This window comes from Saccoglossus kowalevskii, chromosome 7 (genome assembly GCF_978046115.1).
Source record: "Saccoglossus kowalevskii chromosome 7, keSacKowa6.1, whole genome shotgun sequence".
Classification (NCBI taxonomy): Eukaryota; Metazoa; Hemichordata; class Enteropneusta; family Harrimaniidae; genus Saccoglossus; species Saccoglossus kowalevskii.
Genome location: NC_140647.1, coordinates 26,951,958 through 26,968,430, shown reverse-complemented (window position 1 = coordinate 26,968,430; position 16,473 = coordinate 26,951,958). Strand labels below are relative to the sequence as shown.

The window sequence follows — 16,473 nt, the reverse complement described above, 5'->3', positions numbered from 1 at the left end:
TTATTTAATAAAAAAAAGTTTATTTTAATTTTAAAAAGGATATACAATTTTTAAATTTTTTACTCACAATTTGGTGCACAAATAAAAATATTCAATTCTATTAGGAGATTACATCATTTCCAAAAAAATTAATTTAATATTGACAGTATAGTTATAAATTTCTGAGCAAAGTGTAAAATCCATGTTGTAAACAAATGACATGTTGACAATTATATTACTTACACACAAGAAAGCCATCAGAGATGGCAGATCCCCTAGTAACAGTGTTCCAGATATAATCCTCGGGGGCGGAGCTACGTCACAGATGTTCCACGTTGCTAGGACGCGCACCACTGTACCACGTATTTCTATGGGCTTTGTGCGCGCTGCTGTGGAACGCAGGTGGAGCAGTTGAAAATTTGAGAAAACAACACAAACTCAACTTTGAAGTAATCCTGAACAACCAAATTCTCATATGTTACATACGTAGGGCTAATCTTGTTACACTGTTCAGGAGACTCTCAACAATCATCCCAAAGTACCGTTTTCTGTGAGTTTTTGGTCTTTGTTTTCACTGCGAGGGTTGCCAGGCGGTAGAAAATGCCCGGATGTCCGCCCCCGAGGATAGCTTGGATTTTTAATGAGGTCTCATGACCATATATGGTTATTGCATATATTCATCAGATCTTGTATGTAATGTCTTAAAAAAAAAATCACTGATTGAATTACTCTATCTTAAATAGTGCTGCAGATATGATAGATTAGCATTTCTAATGAAGTCACATGATCAAATTAGTTATTAAATGTTGACCGGATTGTGTGTTCAATGTCTTCAATAAAGCACAGGTCCTTGGTTGAATGTCTACCGAGTATATCTGAAATAGTGCCCCTAATATGACAGTTATGTACTTTTAATGAGGTCACATGACTATGTTATATATGTCAATCAGATCATGAGCTCAGTCTTAAATAAAGCACTGGTTGAATGTCTATCTGCAATACTGCTCCAATACTGACCCTATTTTCATTGAGGTCACATGACCATATCCAATGTGCAATTTCTACAACATAACACTGTGTGAATGTATCCACCTGCATTAGTACTTCTGATATGACTCTGCAAGAGTGTACACAGTTGGATGCTGGTAACCACTTCATCCCTCACTCAAGAAAATAACAGATTTGTAAATATACTTTGATAATGATTCATAATTTCTGTGTGATTTGCACAGTTACAAAGTTGTTACCAGCAACACATTTAACAATAGAATACGTGATAATCAAATCGAGGCAGATTAGATACCAGTCACTACACTGATTGGCTAACAGTACTGTCATTTAAAATATCCTTAATGGAATAAAATATTCATATCCTATATTCAAAGTTCATCAAAGAGATCATCCACATTTTGTGATTTGGATTTTCTGATAGAACGTCTGCGCCCATTGGAGCTCGATTCACTGAAATTACAAAAAAATTGAATTTCAGTTGACAATATTGACATTGAAACGGGTCAGAGAAGCAAAAAAATAGATGATATGATCTGAACTGGAATAATCTTACCTTGCTGTAGATGATTTTTTTGAAGGCACTTTTGGAATGGATGGTTTTGAAGGAGTTTGCTTTTTCTGACTGGGCTGTCTAATTCTTCTCCTGTTTACAAAAAAACAAAATGGTTTAATTCCATGTTACTGACCCTATTTAACACTAGAGGGCAGTACACCAGTCTAAATGGTGCTACAGTGACCCTGAAAAGGCAGTCAAATTTGATTTATAAAAAATATGTGTCATTCAATTAACAATGTACATGGCAGCAAGTCTCAAAATTGAAAAACAAATGTTGAAAAATGATTGTCACAAAAAATCGTAGCAAGAACATTTTTGCTAGCAGGGTATGATCACACATGATGTCAAATAGCGCCCCCACAGTTCAATCACAAACACACTGAAAACTTACAGACATTATCATGAAAAAAAATAGTTTTAAAGTTTTTTTTTCAGCGAAAATATAGGTTATATATTAAAAATGAAAAATCTATTTTATTTTATTAAAGATTTCAATTACGCATGTTATAACAAATGGATTTTCATATCATCAAATGGAACCCACCTTTTTGTAGCATGTGTACTGTCCCCATCTCCTTCATCGCCTAAAACTAAACCATCTGTCTCCATCATTTGAGGTGCTATGGGCTTCTTTCTAACTTTACTTAATCTTTCCTGTTGAAGAAGGTCAATGATAAGATAACATCATATATTTATGTAGTAAGTCATGATCCTCCACCCTACTTTTGTTCGAAAATTATTATTTTTTTAATAATTCACACTTGTAAAAATATTTTCAGTATAAGCTTGTTCTAATATAATAAAGAGAGGCTACATATGCTTATCTTTAGGTTACTGTAAAATACTTTATCTTTTCTTGGAATTTATTTTCACTATTTTAGGGATGATTCAGTGAAAATAAAATCTGGCGAATATAACTTTTTCCCATACCGGTATTTTATATTCACACTATATCAAAAATCAGTGAAAATAAACTCCATTACAAAACACCTAAAAAGATTTTTCAGAGAAAATTTATTGATTCCTGCTAAATTTAAGTAAATTACAGTATTGTTATAACAACTCAAATGCTGACTATTAATAGACCACTTTCCCGGAAGTAGCAAAACTGGGGTGCAAAAATAGACTTGCTTTGTCATGGCGGATAATACAAACATGTCAGTTTACTGATAGTCGATAGAAAATAATTTTATTTTTGTTACGTCAATTGGTACACCCAGAAGCACAATATCATACGTGCAAGTTGACGTTACACCCCAATTTCGCATGTGCGCGCATGCGAAAAGCCGTATCTTCGACTTTCGGGAAAGTAGTCTATGAAATCATTGATGAGAAAACATCACATTACCCTTTCTTCATCATCTGTCGTCTCCTCATCTGTCTCATCTTCATGTTTATCGTTATCTGAGTCAGCTCCAACCTCCATATCATGTGACGTAGACGCTACGAACAAAGAGAAATTTTAAATATTCACATGTGTGTTATAAATTAGTGTGGAGAATTTGGTCGTAGAGGGCAGTGTGCATCATGCAGTGTGCATTAAAATTACATGTAAACATATATATATCAACCCTGAAATCTGCTTCCTAGTAATAGAAGTAAGCTACCATTTGTGATAAATTGTAACAGAATAAATTATGAATTCCTCAGAACTTTATCATTGGAACTCACGACAAAAATATGTGAAAGCAACTTGAGTGAAAAAGAATGAATACATAGAAAATTACAATGAACATTTGCCTCAAGGTGAAATTCAGACAAAATTTTTTCTAAAAAGCTAAATTCATAAAGATCTTTCATGAAATTAAAGCAATTTATCTTGAATGCAATTGGCAGCAAGAGTTCCATTTTCTCTTGTTAGCTCATCCACTGTTTCCCTGATCCATGGTAACCATAGTAACATGATATTTGAACAGTAAAAACACATTTTGAAAATCTCTCGGTCTCTGCAAAATCTCAGCTGCAATTTGCAAGTACATTTCATTTCTCAACCAAGTCTATCTCTACTCTACAAGATTGTGAATAGCATGTTGATTTGTTCACCTACCTCTTTGTGATGATGAGGTCACAGCTAGCCTTTTAACCTTGTCAACTGAAAATAACATTGTAAGACAAAACTATAATTTAATGTTGCCAAATATGTGTACATGTAAATATACAACTATGATTGAACATAAACATTGAAAATTTCTCCCTGTACCGAGGTGAATAATTGACACATCAAGTAGACAAATGTTCATATCCCCGGCTACTGTAAAATCTCTATTAGAAGCGGCTTCTATTAAAATGGTACAGAGGGGATATAGTTTCTATGAGAGTATCTACACATATGACAAATTTTTGGTTCTCAATTGTCCATTAAAAAAAATGGGTGTGGCTTCTATTCGGGATGCGGCTTCTAATACTACCATTTTTTGGTTATAATTGTCTTGCCACCTCAAATTTAAAAGATTCTTTGTCACAATCGTGCAGTGATTTGAATGTCTGTAGTCTTAGTGACAAGTGCAGCAGCGATTTTTATGTTATTTTGGATGTCATATATAGTCATATGCTGATCCGGCTGCTGACCTGGATATGTTTGCGTACATATTCAATGTTGTGTTGTGTTGTTTTGTGTTGTGTTGGCAAAATTACTACAAAGACATTGGTTATATGGTACATATTACCGGAACCTGGTTATAAGTAAACATTTCAAAAAAAAAAAATGTATAATTTGAAATATAAAAAAAAGTCGTTGTTTTGTTTCAAATGCATTCTGTAACTGAACTAAACTGAACAATGAAAATTACTTCAAATCAGATGATAGAAACTAAAATATTTGGATACTTACGTTCACTTGTAAGGTGTCTAATTTTAGCTTTTTTGTCATTTATTGTCACCTGAAACTAATTCAGTTTAAAAATTGAAAAAAAGATAATGTTAAAAGTTGAATAAACTAAAGACGAGGAGAGCTTTAGAATGCATCATGTTGTTGTCACAGTAATTAAAAATAATTAATACTGCTGATTTCACTAGTGAAGTACCAAAATTGTTGCACCTACATCGTGTTCGGCATGGGTCCCATGTGACGTATACATGTGTAAAACACATTGTCTATTTATGCAAATGCACATTTCAAATGTGATCAAATGTGATGCTTTGAGAGTAAAATCAGCAGTGGTGATTTCTTTTAATTCCAGTGACACAAAAACAACTTAACCATGCACTGAAATAAACTTCAGTCACAGATATTTACTTACTTTTCCATACAGATCATTTTCCATCGCTTCTTTTTGTTCAACACACTTTTCTAGTCTCTGTAAGTTAACAATAAATATACTTGATTTTGACACTGAATATCGCCCTCAACTAGAATATTTGTCAGGGCATTTTTGGTACTTTCTGGTAATATTCGTACCAGTTTTGGTACTGTCTGGCCAATCTGACTACCTCATGGGCATAAGTGGGTGTATACCAATTTCTGCCTTTGACTCTGTAATGCTCTTGGAAGAACTTTGTTTGAGAAATGCAATGGAAACTCCATTAAGAAGTTTGAATTTGTTCCACAAATCCGTGTTAAACCAAACCTACTGTTCATGAAGTGAAATAATCAGCAAAAATACCTTTAATGCACTTGCTCTTTCTTTCGATAACCTGTCATTATTCGTCTGTAACGTTGATATTGAGTTTTTCAGTTCTTTCATGGTTTCAATAGCATTATCATAAACACTGGTGGTAGTTTTAACTGGATCTTTAATGGCATCCAGCACTACAGACCCAAGTTGGTACTGAAAGATAGATACACAGCATATTCAATGGCTACAAGAACAGAATAATGAACAATAAGTCATTGAAAATGACACAGTTCCCATTAAATTTTTGAAAGTTCTCTTTGTGCTCGTCATATTAAAGCGGAGGGGTTGTGGCGAGTGTGTCCTTGAAACATGAGTTCCAAGTGGCGTATACAACAGATTGTTTATTTACATCAAAACACATGTTCCGTGTAGTAGTAATATGGCCAAAAATAAAAACAGCCGTTATTCGGCCATCTTTGATTTGATTATGAAACACACTAATATGTATGATATATAAGCCAAATACGAATGAAAATGGTACATAAATTGTGGAAATATAGTAGTAAGGCCAAAAAGTCAGATGGCTGTCAATCAGCCATCCTTGACCAGATTTTGAAACAAATTGGCATGGACATGCATGCTAACATGTATAAAGTACATGTATGTGCCAAATTTGAATGAAAACTGACAGAGCACGTCCAAGATACCGCATAAAAAAACAAAAACAAGATGCCTGTCAGTCGACCATCTTTGATCCAATTGCGAAATAAATCGTCATGGACATGTATCCTAACATGTATAATCTATGTACCAAGTTTGAATGACAACTGACAAAGCATGTCCGAAATACAACATTTTCAAAAAACAAGATGGCTGCCAGTCGGCCATTTTAAATCAAATCGCTAAACCATTGCATGTGCATATGTCCCACATAAGGTACTAGGCACATGCAAAGAATGAACAGAATCGATCCACAGGATTCTGAAATATTACTCTGGACAGACTGACGCACAGACGGACACACGGACGGACACACGAACAGACGGACGAACAGACTCAGGAACTCACGGACGGTCCGGACATGTATCCTAACATGTATGATCTATGTACTAAATTTGAATGAAAACTGACAAAGCATGTCCATAATACGACATTTTCAAAAACCAAGATGGTTGCCAGTCGGCCATCTTTAATCCAATTGTAAAATAAATCGTCATGGACATGTATCCTAACATGTATAATCTATGTACCAAGTTTGAATGAAAACTGACAAAGCATGTCCAAAAAACAACATTTTCAAAAACCAAATTGGCTGCCAGTCGGCCATTTTGAATTGAATCGCTACACCACTGCATGTGCATATGTCCCACATAAAGTACTAGGCACATGCAAAGAATGAACGGAATCAGTCCAAGGGATTCTGAGATATGACTCCGGACGGAAGCATGGACAGAGACCGAATTATAATAATTATATAATAAGCAGAGTTGATGCTAGTCTTGTTAACACAAGTCAAGGACTAACAGGAAATACAGAAACAGAATTTCTAAGCAACTCAAATATTAATCACCATGGCCAGAAATCAATAAACATCCATCTTGAAGGTATCATTATTTACTATTTGGAACAATGAATTATTGTAAAAAATACATTGTAATTTCCATGAGAACATATGAAATGAAATAAAAATTTTTTTCACCAAAAACAGAGGTAGAAATTGCACAGGCAGTAAATAAATAAATAAATAAGTAAATAAATAAATAAATAAATAAATAAATAAATAATGAATTCTACTTAGAGAACTGTCCTTTTATTGGTGGGGATTACAAATATAGTTCATCAGAACTAGTCGAGTCCGTAACCCCTGTATATTCAATTTCATAGTTTAATCACACAAATGGTAGTGTCCATATCTTATATAACGTAATGCTGGTCATGTGACACAAGGTCATGTCAGCGATATTGCTCTCTTCACACCTTGGTTGCTGACCAACAAACTAATATTTATATTCCAAACCACAATTATGTGAACATTTTTATTTTTACAGATTTTTGACTCACTGCCATGAACATCAAAACAAAAATTTCAACATTACAAAATTTTGCTATTTTTCTCTCTGAAAATAAAGAATTACAATACAGCAGGTATCCAGTGAGTCAATGCAAGGTTGATGATTTTAGGCTATGACGTTTAGTTTAGTTATTTGCATAATGATATTGATACATTGTATGGAACATCTCCTGAATATTTAGACTCAGTTCCAGGCCTAGCAGTTGAGCAATAAACATCTTAGTTACAAGTGCTCCTCTCCAGTACATTATTCTCCCCCGGATTTGGTGACCAATACTCACTTAGTTCACTCTACCTTGAGAAGTCTGTTCTCAGTTTACGGCAAGTTTTCAGACATTACCTTTATTTTATCAGCCTCCATTACTTTCTTCCATGAAAATTCAATACTTTGTCCTTTATATTTTTTAACATGGTACTCAAACTTGGTGACACCCAGGTTTTCCCTCGTGAAGGCTTGCTTTATTTCCACAATATAGTCTTCAAGCTCCATTCCACATGTCTTAGCTAATCCTTCCACAGTATCTAAATCAACTGAAAAAAAAAATATTTGTAGAATTCTGAAATCTGGTATTGCTCATTTTTTCTTGTTTGACACTTTGTGCTACCTATACATTTAATTACTATCTAATAGTCTAATTAGTCTTAGTTTAGGATTAGTGAAAAACTGTGGTAGCATTTATAATGTATTGTTACAATATGAAACTTAATGGATTTGTATAAACTATTATTTTCTTTTATTTTAGTATCGGTAGTGCATAAATAATTATTACATCAATAATTAAGATTAATTTAACCTTTTCACCACCAGTTCCCTCTTTTCATCACAAATTCACAAAATAGTCCTGCTTATATTCTGAACTTTCCTTCAGAAGATTGGGGGGTAGAACCTGAAAATTTACTCAAATTTTGTCTGTTGACTCCAAAATTAGGGTTCATTTCCAGAAATATTGAAGAATATGAGAAATGTGCAGAAAAATTTGGGTGAGAATGTCTGATGGTGAAAAGGCTAAGGTTAAAATGTGACATATTTTAATAGTCTAGTACCCGGTATGTTAAACTTGGTTTATGTGCCCTACTATTGGTAACGTGCTTATACTAGTTACTATACCGGTAGTATTATAAGAAGACTAAGAAAAACAACAGAGAATAAGCTATGCAAAAATTGGAAATTTACAATGAATGCAGTAAAAGACAGAAAGCTGTATCCTACTTTATAACTTATTTGTAACAAATTTAAAAAAAAAACTTAGCTTTTATTCAAATTCATGTGAAATTATTCAAAATGAGGCACTTGTTGATTGGATAATGATAAACTTTGATAACTCATTAATATTAATTAGGATGGTGGATGGTATCACATTTCCATTTCAGGATTGGTCAATTTTAATTCTAACACCTAATTTGATATACACCCATAAAGTCTATTCAGCGAAAATTAATTCCAGCTAAAATAAAGTATTTTACAGTATTAAAAAAGCATTTTGCCCTTCACTATAATGAACAGCCATACTCTTGGCACAACAAAACTGTTTCATTCATCTTTATAAATACTTATGAATATCACAATTTAAATGGAATCGAGAGCTTCTATTGGTTGTTTGAATAACATCACAATGTTTTCAAATAACATTGTGATGTTATGCATTGTGCAGTTGATTGGCTGGCTGGATTAAACTGACATTGAAATTTATAAATATTCATCAAGATGAAGGGAACAGGTTTGTTGCACCGAAAGTAATACTCTCAGTGCCAAGGCATTCCTTTCATTATAATAAAGATATATAAATTTCACAATTTAACTCGAAACAAAAGGTTTCTATTGGCTGATTAAATAACATTCACTTGTTGATTGGCTAGTTGGATCAACTGCCATTGAAATATTCACAAAATAATATTTCAGTATATGTGTTAATGAAAATAAAAAGTTTGGCTAAAATATTTCTAATTAAGTTTTTCTCAAAACAAATAAAATCACATTGGTTTTATTTTCAAAGGGTAACTGTCTCAAGACAGTATGTTTGCAATATTGTAAATTATTATCTCCAGGACATATGTTTTGATTTGCATCAGAATACATAAAATGAAACACCTATTTTCAAGATTTAGACCCATCTTTTACCCAAGGGATCCATATGGGTCATTCCTAGTCTGAAAACTGAATTTTAATTATTACGATAAATGTCCATCACATTCCAGTGATGGGTTCAGAGCAATGACACAGCCCACTACCCTAAAACCAACTTTACTCATACAAATGTATCCCAGAATGCAATGCACAAATAACATCATTGTAATGGTGCCCACCCCAAACCACCTGCAAGTTTGATTGATACGTGTGTGAATTTCACTCAGAAACAGTACAGGTACATATAAAATTGGAAGGTTTATATGCATGGTGTTTATACTACACTGAATCACAAATACCATGTTTGAACTTGATGGTGAACCATAGAGGTTACTGCTACTGGAATTAGTTTTATTGTATTTAAATAATATGCAAATTAGACATTAGTATGCAAATTACCCACCGCCCTTAGGCCATTAGCAGGGAAATATGAATCCCAAAATATCTCACAAACTTGAAAGTGTACATCATGGGATGACAACGAGATCTTCTCTGCGTTCATGAAAATTGCATACCCTCATTTTGTATCTAAACCTTTGCTGCTGCATGCCCTTATTTGTTGCATTTACCCTTGGCTGCATAATTTTGAGAACATACATTTTGAAAAGGTGATTTCTGTGAAAGTAAGGCACCTTTACATTTTAATTTTTGCAAACTTTAAACACATTCATTGACTCTTATATAACAAGTTTACAACTCTCAAAAAGTTGTTTTTGTGATAAAATATACATGATCTTTAATTTGAGACTCACTGTCAACCTGCCAAGCGTCTTTGCCATTTGTTAATCGCAATCGGAAACCATCGTTGCCTTCATTCAGTAGCATTGTCTCCATGTATAACTCGCCGCCTAGACCACCAACTTCAATTTGACTTAGTGTGTATCGCTCACTGTCGATATCCATCATGAATCGAACTGCCTGTCAAAGCGAAAGTAATCAAACCCACTCTCTCAGCGTCCTTAGCTGCTACCCTATGACCTCAAAAAATCCACTTCCTGTTTCCCGTGATTCATTTCTGCAACATGGCCGGCTAGTGTATTGTTAGGTTTCGTGGCACACATTTCAGACGTTTTTACATAGTTTGTGTCTTATTGGCGGAATCTGAGAGAATCAGAAGTCCGTTTTTGATGTAGACATTCCATTAAGAGGCAAACAAAATGGTGAGTATTTCGTGAAGACAAATCTGAACTACATTACATTGTATGACATCGAGTGACATACGGCTGTACATGAAGTTGTTCCAGTTTATCGATTTGAGGTGGTCCTGTACACAGGCGCTCGGAACGTTTCTTGGCTAATAAAAAATGGCCTAAAGTGGGATCGGCATAGTTAGTCAGTCGCCGATACATTCCCCTACTACTCATATAATAACACAAGGTAGGAAAGCGTTGACACCATGACATCGAAACTTCCCGAAAATAACACGATTTTCCAAATTATATTTCGATCCGCTTCACACAACTCAAGCATGATATCGGTAGAAACTATCGATCGACTTACATTTCCTTTATTCGAACTAAAACGGGTTAAATCCTGTGAAAATCGAAACACCAGAGCAATATGAATCAACCCGTCTACGCGGATATTTTGAAGCAGAGGCTCGTGCATGCGCAGCTCCACCCATGCGCAGTTTCAAACATTTACATTTCGAGTTATTATATGAGTAGTGGGGGAATTTACCGGCGACTGACTAACTATGCCGATCCCACTTTAGGTCATCTTTTATTAGCCAAGAAACGTTCCGAGCGCCTGTGGTCCTGTATTAAATCCAACTGCCAATGAACGCCGACAGGCCAATTGGAGCTACTCCACAAATCGACTTAATTGGAGGGTAATAGTTCTTTATCGCCCTTCGCCCAATAACACTAAACCTGCCCCTCTAGTGCCTCGCATAACAAATTACATAGGGAGGCTGATGTGTTAGGGATCGGGTGAGGGGTGTGTGTGGGGAGCAATTTCCCAGGTCATTCTTGGGTGTACCTGGAATAGATGGTTGCCAAATTTACATCTAAAGACTCGTACATACGTACCTGAAACAGTCGTTATTTGTACACTTGCATGGTTATGGAAATGCATGTACAAAATTGCGTGTAAATTGATTAAAAATCAAAGCTTTTGAAATACTATGATGTTTTTTCAAGTGCTAAATTATGTCATGACACAGTGATTATGCATTATTATATACTTAATTAAACTTGTTTCATTTGTTGGTCCAATCTTCCAGGCCATAGTTTTTAAAAACACTCTAGACTATGAAAGTCATTGAACCCAGAGCTTGACAAAACCGTACTATACTGCATTGTGAGTTATGCCATCATGAATTGTCAACCAATGTGTACAAATGGTTATTGAACATCTTAAATGAAGTGTGTCAGTGGTGCTGGTGTGTGACCTTAACATAAGGTCATAAAGTAACCCTGCCAGCCTGGATTCATGTACGAATATTTACATTTTTTCTGCGATTTTTTTTAAAATAAATTATCATGATAAATTTAACAGCATTTTGAAGGTCCTCCAGCATGTAATGATAACATTATTACCCTACTAAAATATCAGAGGATACAGTATAATAATAAAAAGACATTAGCATAACAAAAAAGTGAGGTACAAGGCCATCCCATCCCTGGTAAATTTATTTAGGACTTTTTGCAATAACAGTACACCAATACAGATAAGCATGCATCTTCTATTGCATTGGTGATTTGTATATTGTATTATTGAAATATTTTGAAAATTGAATGTTGTAAACAATTTTACTGAAAATCAATTCTTGATTGTGGTTATATATAATTTATTCCACATTATAATGCTAAATAAATTAAGTCAGGCTAAAAGCAATGTCAACATGGTTCTTATTTATATTCCATGTACCGGTACATTTAATGCCTATTTTGCTGGAATTACTGGTTGTGAAATCAATATTGGAATTTGTGTTGTACATGTCATTAAATGCATTGTTTATTTTTTATTTCAGTCGGCATTATTTAATTTCCAGAGTTTATTAACAGTTATAATACTTCTAATTTGTACATGTACCTATATTAGAGCACTAGCTCCAAGAATGTTGGATAAAAACAAAGAAGGGTAAGTTGGATTTTCTCCCTCAGTTCAACTTTATTTTTTTCAGTTTTGATTTTTGACTAATTTTTTGTATTGAGTTTAAGTGACTGAACGTTTTTTTTTTCATAAACATTTTCAAAAACATCTTGAATAATTCTAATATTAATTAATTTTTAGCACTCACAAAATTTAATAGTAGTGTCATCTATAACAAAGGTGCCGGTCCAAATGCAATTTCAACTTTGTTACTGAAATAGATTACTGAATTTGGCTTTTTGACAGAACAGAGCCTCAGTTTTGTTTATTTTGTAACAATTCTCTGTTTTTAGTGAATAATATTTTCAACATTCATGGTGAAAACACTGCTGTACATCATGTGTGTTGCTTTCTCCTGATTTTCTGAAACTGTGTTTTCCCATTTAACACCCATGGTGTTTGTTTTCCTTCTGTAGATTACTGGGAATATTTTGGAAGTGTGCCAGGATAGGAGAACGGAAAAGTGAATATGTAGCTGTATGTTGTATTGCTATGGCAGTCAGCATTTTATTCTGGCAGTGATGGTTTTTTTTTTTTTACGGAAAGACTCGAGTCCACATGTTATAATAAGAAATTGTATTCTGTTCGTATCAACTAAAGAGGGCGCTGTTCATTGAGTATTCAGACTATAGAGGGCAACAATCGTCTCTGTTCATGGAATGTTAAATGCACTATGACAGAATCTCTTATATACTGGTTGAAGACGAGATGCATGGGAAGTATGGGACTATCATAATAAATAACTATATCACTGAGTTTTCTTTTTTTAAATTATCTTGTACTTTCAATACTGAATGCAATTTTCTTATGTACCGGTAAGCTGTATAGTATACTAGCTATTAATCATAGATCTGTATTGTTAACATAAAATGACCAAATTTCTTGTCATCTGATCACTTTAATGTATGCCAATGTTGGTGATAGAATTCACCTTTTTGCAACCATTCATTGCTTTTAATGTTCTGACATTTCTGTGTTTTTTTTTGTACAAGCACATTCCCTCAACAACTGAGAGACTGTGGTTCAAACAATCAATATGTACAGAACCACATATTTTACCATTCTATCAGTTCTACCAGAAATATCAAAGCTGCATGACACATAAGATGGATGAAATGTGAATGGCGTCTATTTCTGACCAGCCATTCAAATAGTTTGTTTTAGATAAAGAAAGGGTAGAGTACAGGGTGCAGTGATTTGAGGGTTGATACAAAAACATTTACCGTTAAGACATTGTGAGTTAACAGAAATATCAAATGAAAGATGCAAATTACTGTAATATTCAGAAAGTTTTATTTCATATTTCAATAAATTAAATATAAGATTTACTGGAGCTATAGATACAATCCAGTACTTGTAAACATGCGTCTTTTGAGTATAAATTGACTTGTGCCAATATTGGTCATGTGACTCACTGTATAAGTCACTTTGTTTATTTTCTCTTCGTTTATAAAGATTGCCATATTTCTACTAGACTTGCGCAGTCAGGGCGATTAATTTTTGTTGTAGTTATAGTTATAAATAAAAAAAATCGCGAAATGGGGGTGTTAGCGCGAAATCACCCCGACTGGTTTATTCTGCAGGAAATTCATTGCTATTAAATATTCATGAATGCACATATTATAATGAGATGGGCGTGGAAATACGTGCATAATGAGATCAACATAGTGAATGTCACACTACAGACCCAACATGGCGGCGTGTTGAAATTCGAGTTTGTCGAAGTCGTCGTAAATAGACTTAGAATGTAGCATAAAAACTGTAAAACGTAGGTTTTAATAAAGTTTCTAGATGTAGTGACATTTTCTTTTCATTTCTTCTTGGTCAAAGGTCAGTTGAAGAGACGTTGTGATTGGCTTAGATGATTGTCAATTAGAACACTCATTAACATAATTACCCAATGAAAAATCGACTGGCTCCTGCAGTGTCGATATAAGGCCATGCAGAATAAACCAGTCGGGGGGGATTTCGCAGTTGCAGAGTATTTCGCGCTAACACCTTCATTTCGCGATTTTTTTTATTTTATTTAAACTACAAAAACAAATTAATCTTGACTGCGGTAGTCTATATTTCTCCATGTAACAACCCAAAGATCGTAAATGCCACACTTTAATACAAATAAGCCTGGTATGTAAATTTATTAAACTTTTGCAACTTGGCCAAGTGATACATTTGTATTCCAGCTGGCACCTCCAGTTTAGAATTTGTGTTTTTAATATTGTCGTTCAAATGCTGTTCAGAACACAAGCGAATCTGTCAACTGCTTCCTTCAGAACTTGTGTTTATTAAGTTGCATGTTTTTTTGGATGAAGTCTGCAAAACTTTGTGCCTAGAAGTACTTGATTTTGTAGGATATATCAGCTAACTGGTGTACCCAGTATGATTTGTGTTCGTACAAATGTGTCACTAAAAGCTATAAACACAAGTACTTGCATTTGTAATGTGTGTTTCCTGCTCCACTTGAGAACACGCATCAACAATTTGTCATCTTTCCAAGTTGATTAAAATTGACTTGCACAGTGCTGAGAAATTATTTACTAATTACACACTCAACCACCGTCACAACTCATTCCACTAGCCCTCCTGTTTGGGCTATGCCTGACACAGAAATCGTCAGAATCACACTGTTTCGCTAAAGCCGGCCTTTCGTAAGCGGCCCATGAACCCGTGCGTGATCGTGTTAGAGAAAGCTGCATTTCACTGCAGTTAAATTGAGTCATTTGATTGGGCGCGCCAAGAAGCTGGCGCTACCAATCAACACTGCTGTATCATAAATTAGAAGATCCGGAGGTCATCACAGATTAAACCAATGGCGGCGTGCAGGCTCTGCGCTGATTTACCGGGAGTCAAGAACAGAAGGTCTATGTTAGTTTCCAATTTTTGTTATTCCAACGTTGAAAATTGTTTGTGGACTGAAGACTATGGAATGTTTAAATATCTTGGCAAACTGTCGAAACAGATAACATGTCGACTTGTCCAATCCATTCTTCGTTGCAACTATCGCATCATTTCCCTCAGAAACAGCACTAAGTTGTTGTTTTTTTGATGGTCAGTAAGGTTGTTCAGAGAGAAAGGGTTAGCAACACGTTGATTTCAACCGAGCTAGCGCCATGATTTTACCAAGTAATATGTCGTTTCTATCGTGAGTTCTGATTGGGTAAATCAAATGAGCCCAAGTGAATCTTATAATTGTTTGAGGGCGTGCGACATACAACAAATCCTGGTGAAATCTGCCAAGGGTTAATGTTGAGGCTTCTGCTGAATAAATGGTCCTTGGCTGGCGAAGATGCAGAAATCAATGCACACAGGGCTGCCACTACCCATTTGCCAAAAAAACTACATTCATTGGAAAAAGGTGTTTTACTGAATCATTCCTATATGATAGGGCTGAAATCCAATACAAAACAGCGACTTGAACAGTTTGATTAAAAGTTTTTTCAACTCTGATGCATGTACCAACATAATATGCATAGTCAATAAAGCGTATTCTGGTGTACAAACTCAAAAACAACTGACAAATAATTCACAGTAAGTCAAATGAGTAAGAGAAAGATCATGGGAAACAAAGTACCGGTATGAGCATTTGGCATCCGCCATATATTAAATGCTTTTTCAGAAACCCAGGGTGCCGTCTGATATTATCTGTGTAGTTGTGTTGTATGTGTAAAAAAAAATTATGAATATTAGGGAAAATCGTTCCCTACAAAATCCCTGTGAAAAAAAAAAACGTCTATAAAAAATATACTACATGGCCTTGCTTGTATCATATTACGTGTGGCCGGAAATGTATACCCAGGAAAGAATAGGATGTTAATGTGGGAACTGCTGGGCACCGTCTCCGGCATGGAACTTTTGTTTCTTCAATTCTCCATTTTTCATGAATATTTTGTGTAATTTTTGACCAAAAATGTTACCTTCCACTTCTTTTTGAAAACTTCTAATCCGATTGGTTTTATACTTAATATACAAGTAACTTTGGTGGACCTCTATTAGATTTAAACATTTAGTGAAGATATTTTTTCTAATTTTATTTTCAACTTTTTGAAGCAGTTACTGATAACTATTTTATATTTGTTGTATA

General features: G+C 34.5%; 2 protein-coding genes across 2 annotated transcripts; one reads left to right on the top strand and one right to left on the bottom strand.

Moving 5' to 3' along the window:
* Positions 1–10,301, bottom strand: LOC100366536 (DNA repair protein XRCC4-like). The gene is made up of 10 exons (XM_085501394.1): positions 10,049–10,301; positions 7,512–7,702; positions 5,149–5,313; positions 4,786–4,842; positions 4,377–4,431; positions 3,594–3,638; positions 2,895–2,989; positions 2,091–2,200; positions 1,544–1,633; positions 1–1,440 (listed from the first exon to the last, which is right to left on the bottom strand). Exons 1-10 carry the CDS (start codon positions 10,200–10,202, stop codon positions 1,359–1,361), a joined length of 1,044 nt encoding a protein of 347 aa, XP_085357520.1. The 5' UTR covers positions 10,203–10,301; the 3' UTR covers positions 1–1,358.
* A 2-nt stretch (positions 10,302–10,303) lies between these two features.
* On the top strand, positions 10,304–14,922 carry LOC100366686 (protein kish-A). The gene is made up of 3 exons (XM_078014188.2): positions 10,304–10,456; positions 12,271–12,380; positions 12,809–14,922. Exons 1-3 carry the CDS (start codon positions 10,454–10,456, stop codon positions 12,912–12,914), a joined length of 219 nt encoding a protein of 72 aa, XP_077870314.1. The 5' UTR covers positions 10,304–10,453; the 3' UTR covers positions 12,915–14,922.
* The last annotated feature ends 1,551 nt before the right edge of the window (positions 14,923–16,473 follow it).

What these genes read in the sequence shown, in the direction of transcription:
- LOC100366686 (XM_078014188.2), top strand. An exon ending in TTGGATAAAAACAAAGAAGG is followed by an intron (nt 12,381 to 12,808) that starts GTAAGTTGGATT and finishes TTCCTTCTGTAG; the next exon opens with ATTACTGGGAATATTTTGGA.
- LOC100366536 (XM_085501394.1), bottom strand. Translation starts at nt 10,202, where the DNA reads ATGATGGATATCGACAGTGAGCGATACACACTAAGTCAAATTGAAGTT. An exon ending in TAGACACCTTACAAGTGAAC is followed by an intron (nt 3,639 to 4,376) that starts GTAAGTATCCAA and finishes TGTTATTTTCAG; the next exon opens with TTGACAAGGTTAAAAGGCTA. An exon ending in GACCTCATCATCACAAAGAG is followed by an intron (nt 2,990 to 3,593) that starts GTAGGTGAACAA and finishes CTTTGTTCGTAG; the next exon opens with CGTCTACGTCACATGATATG.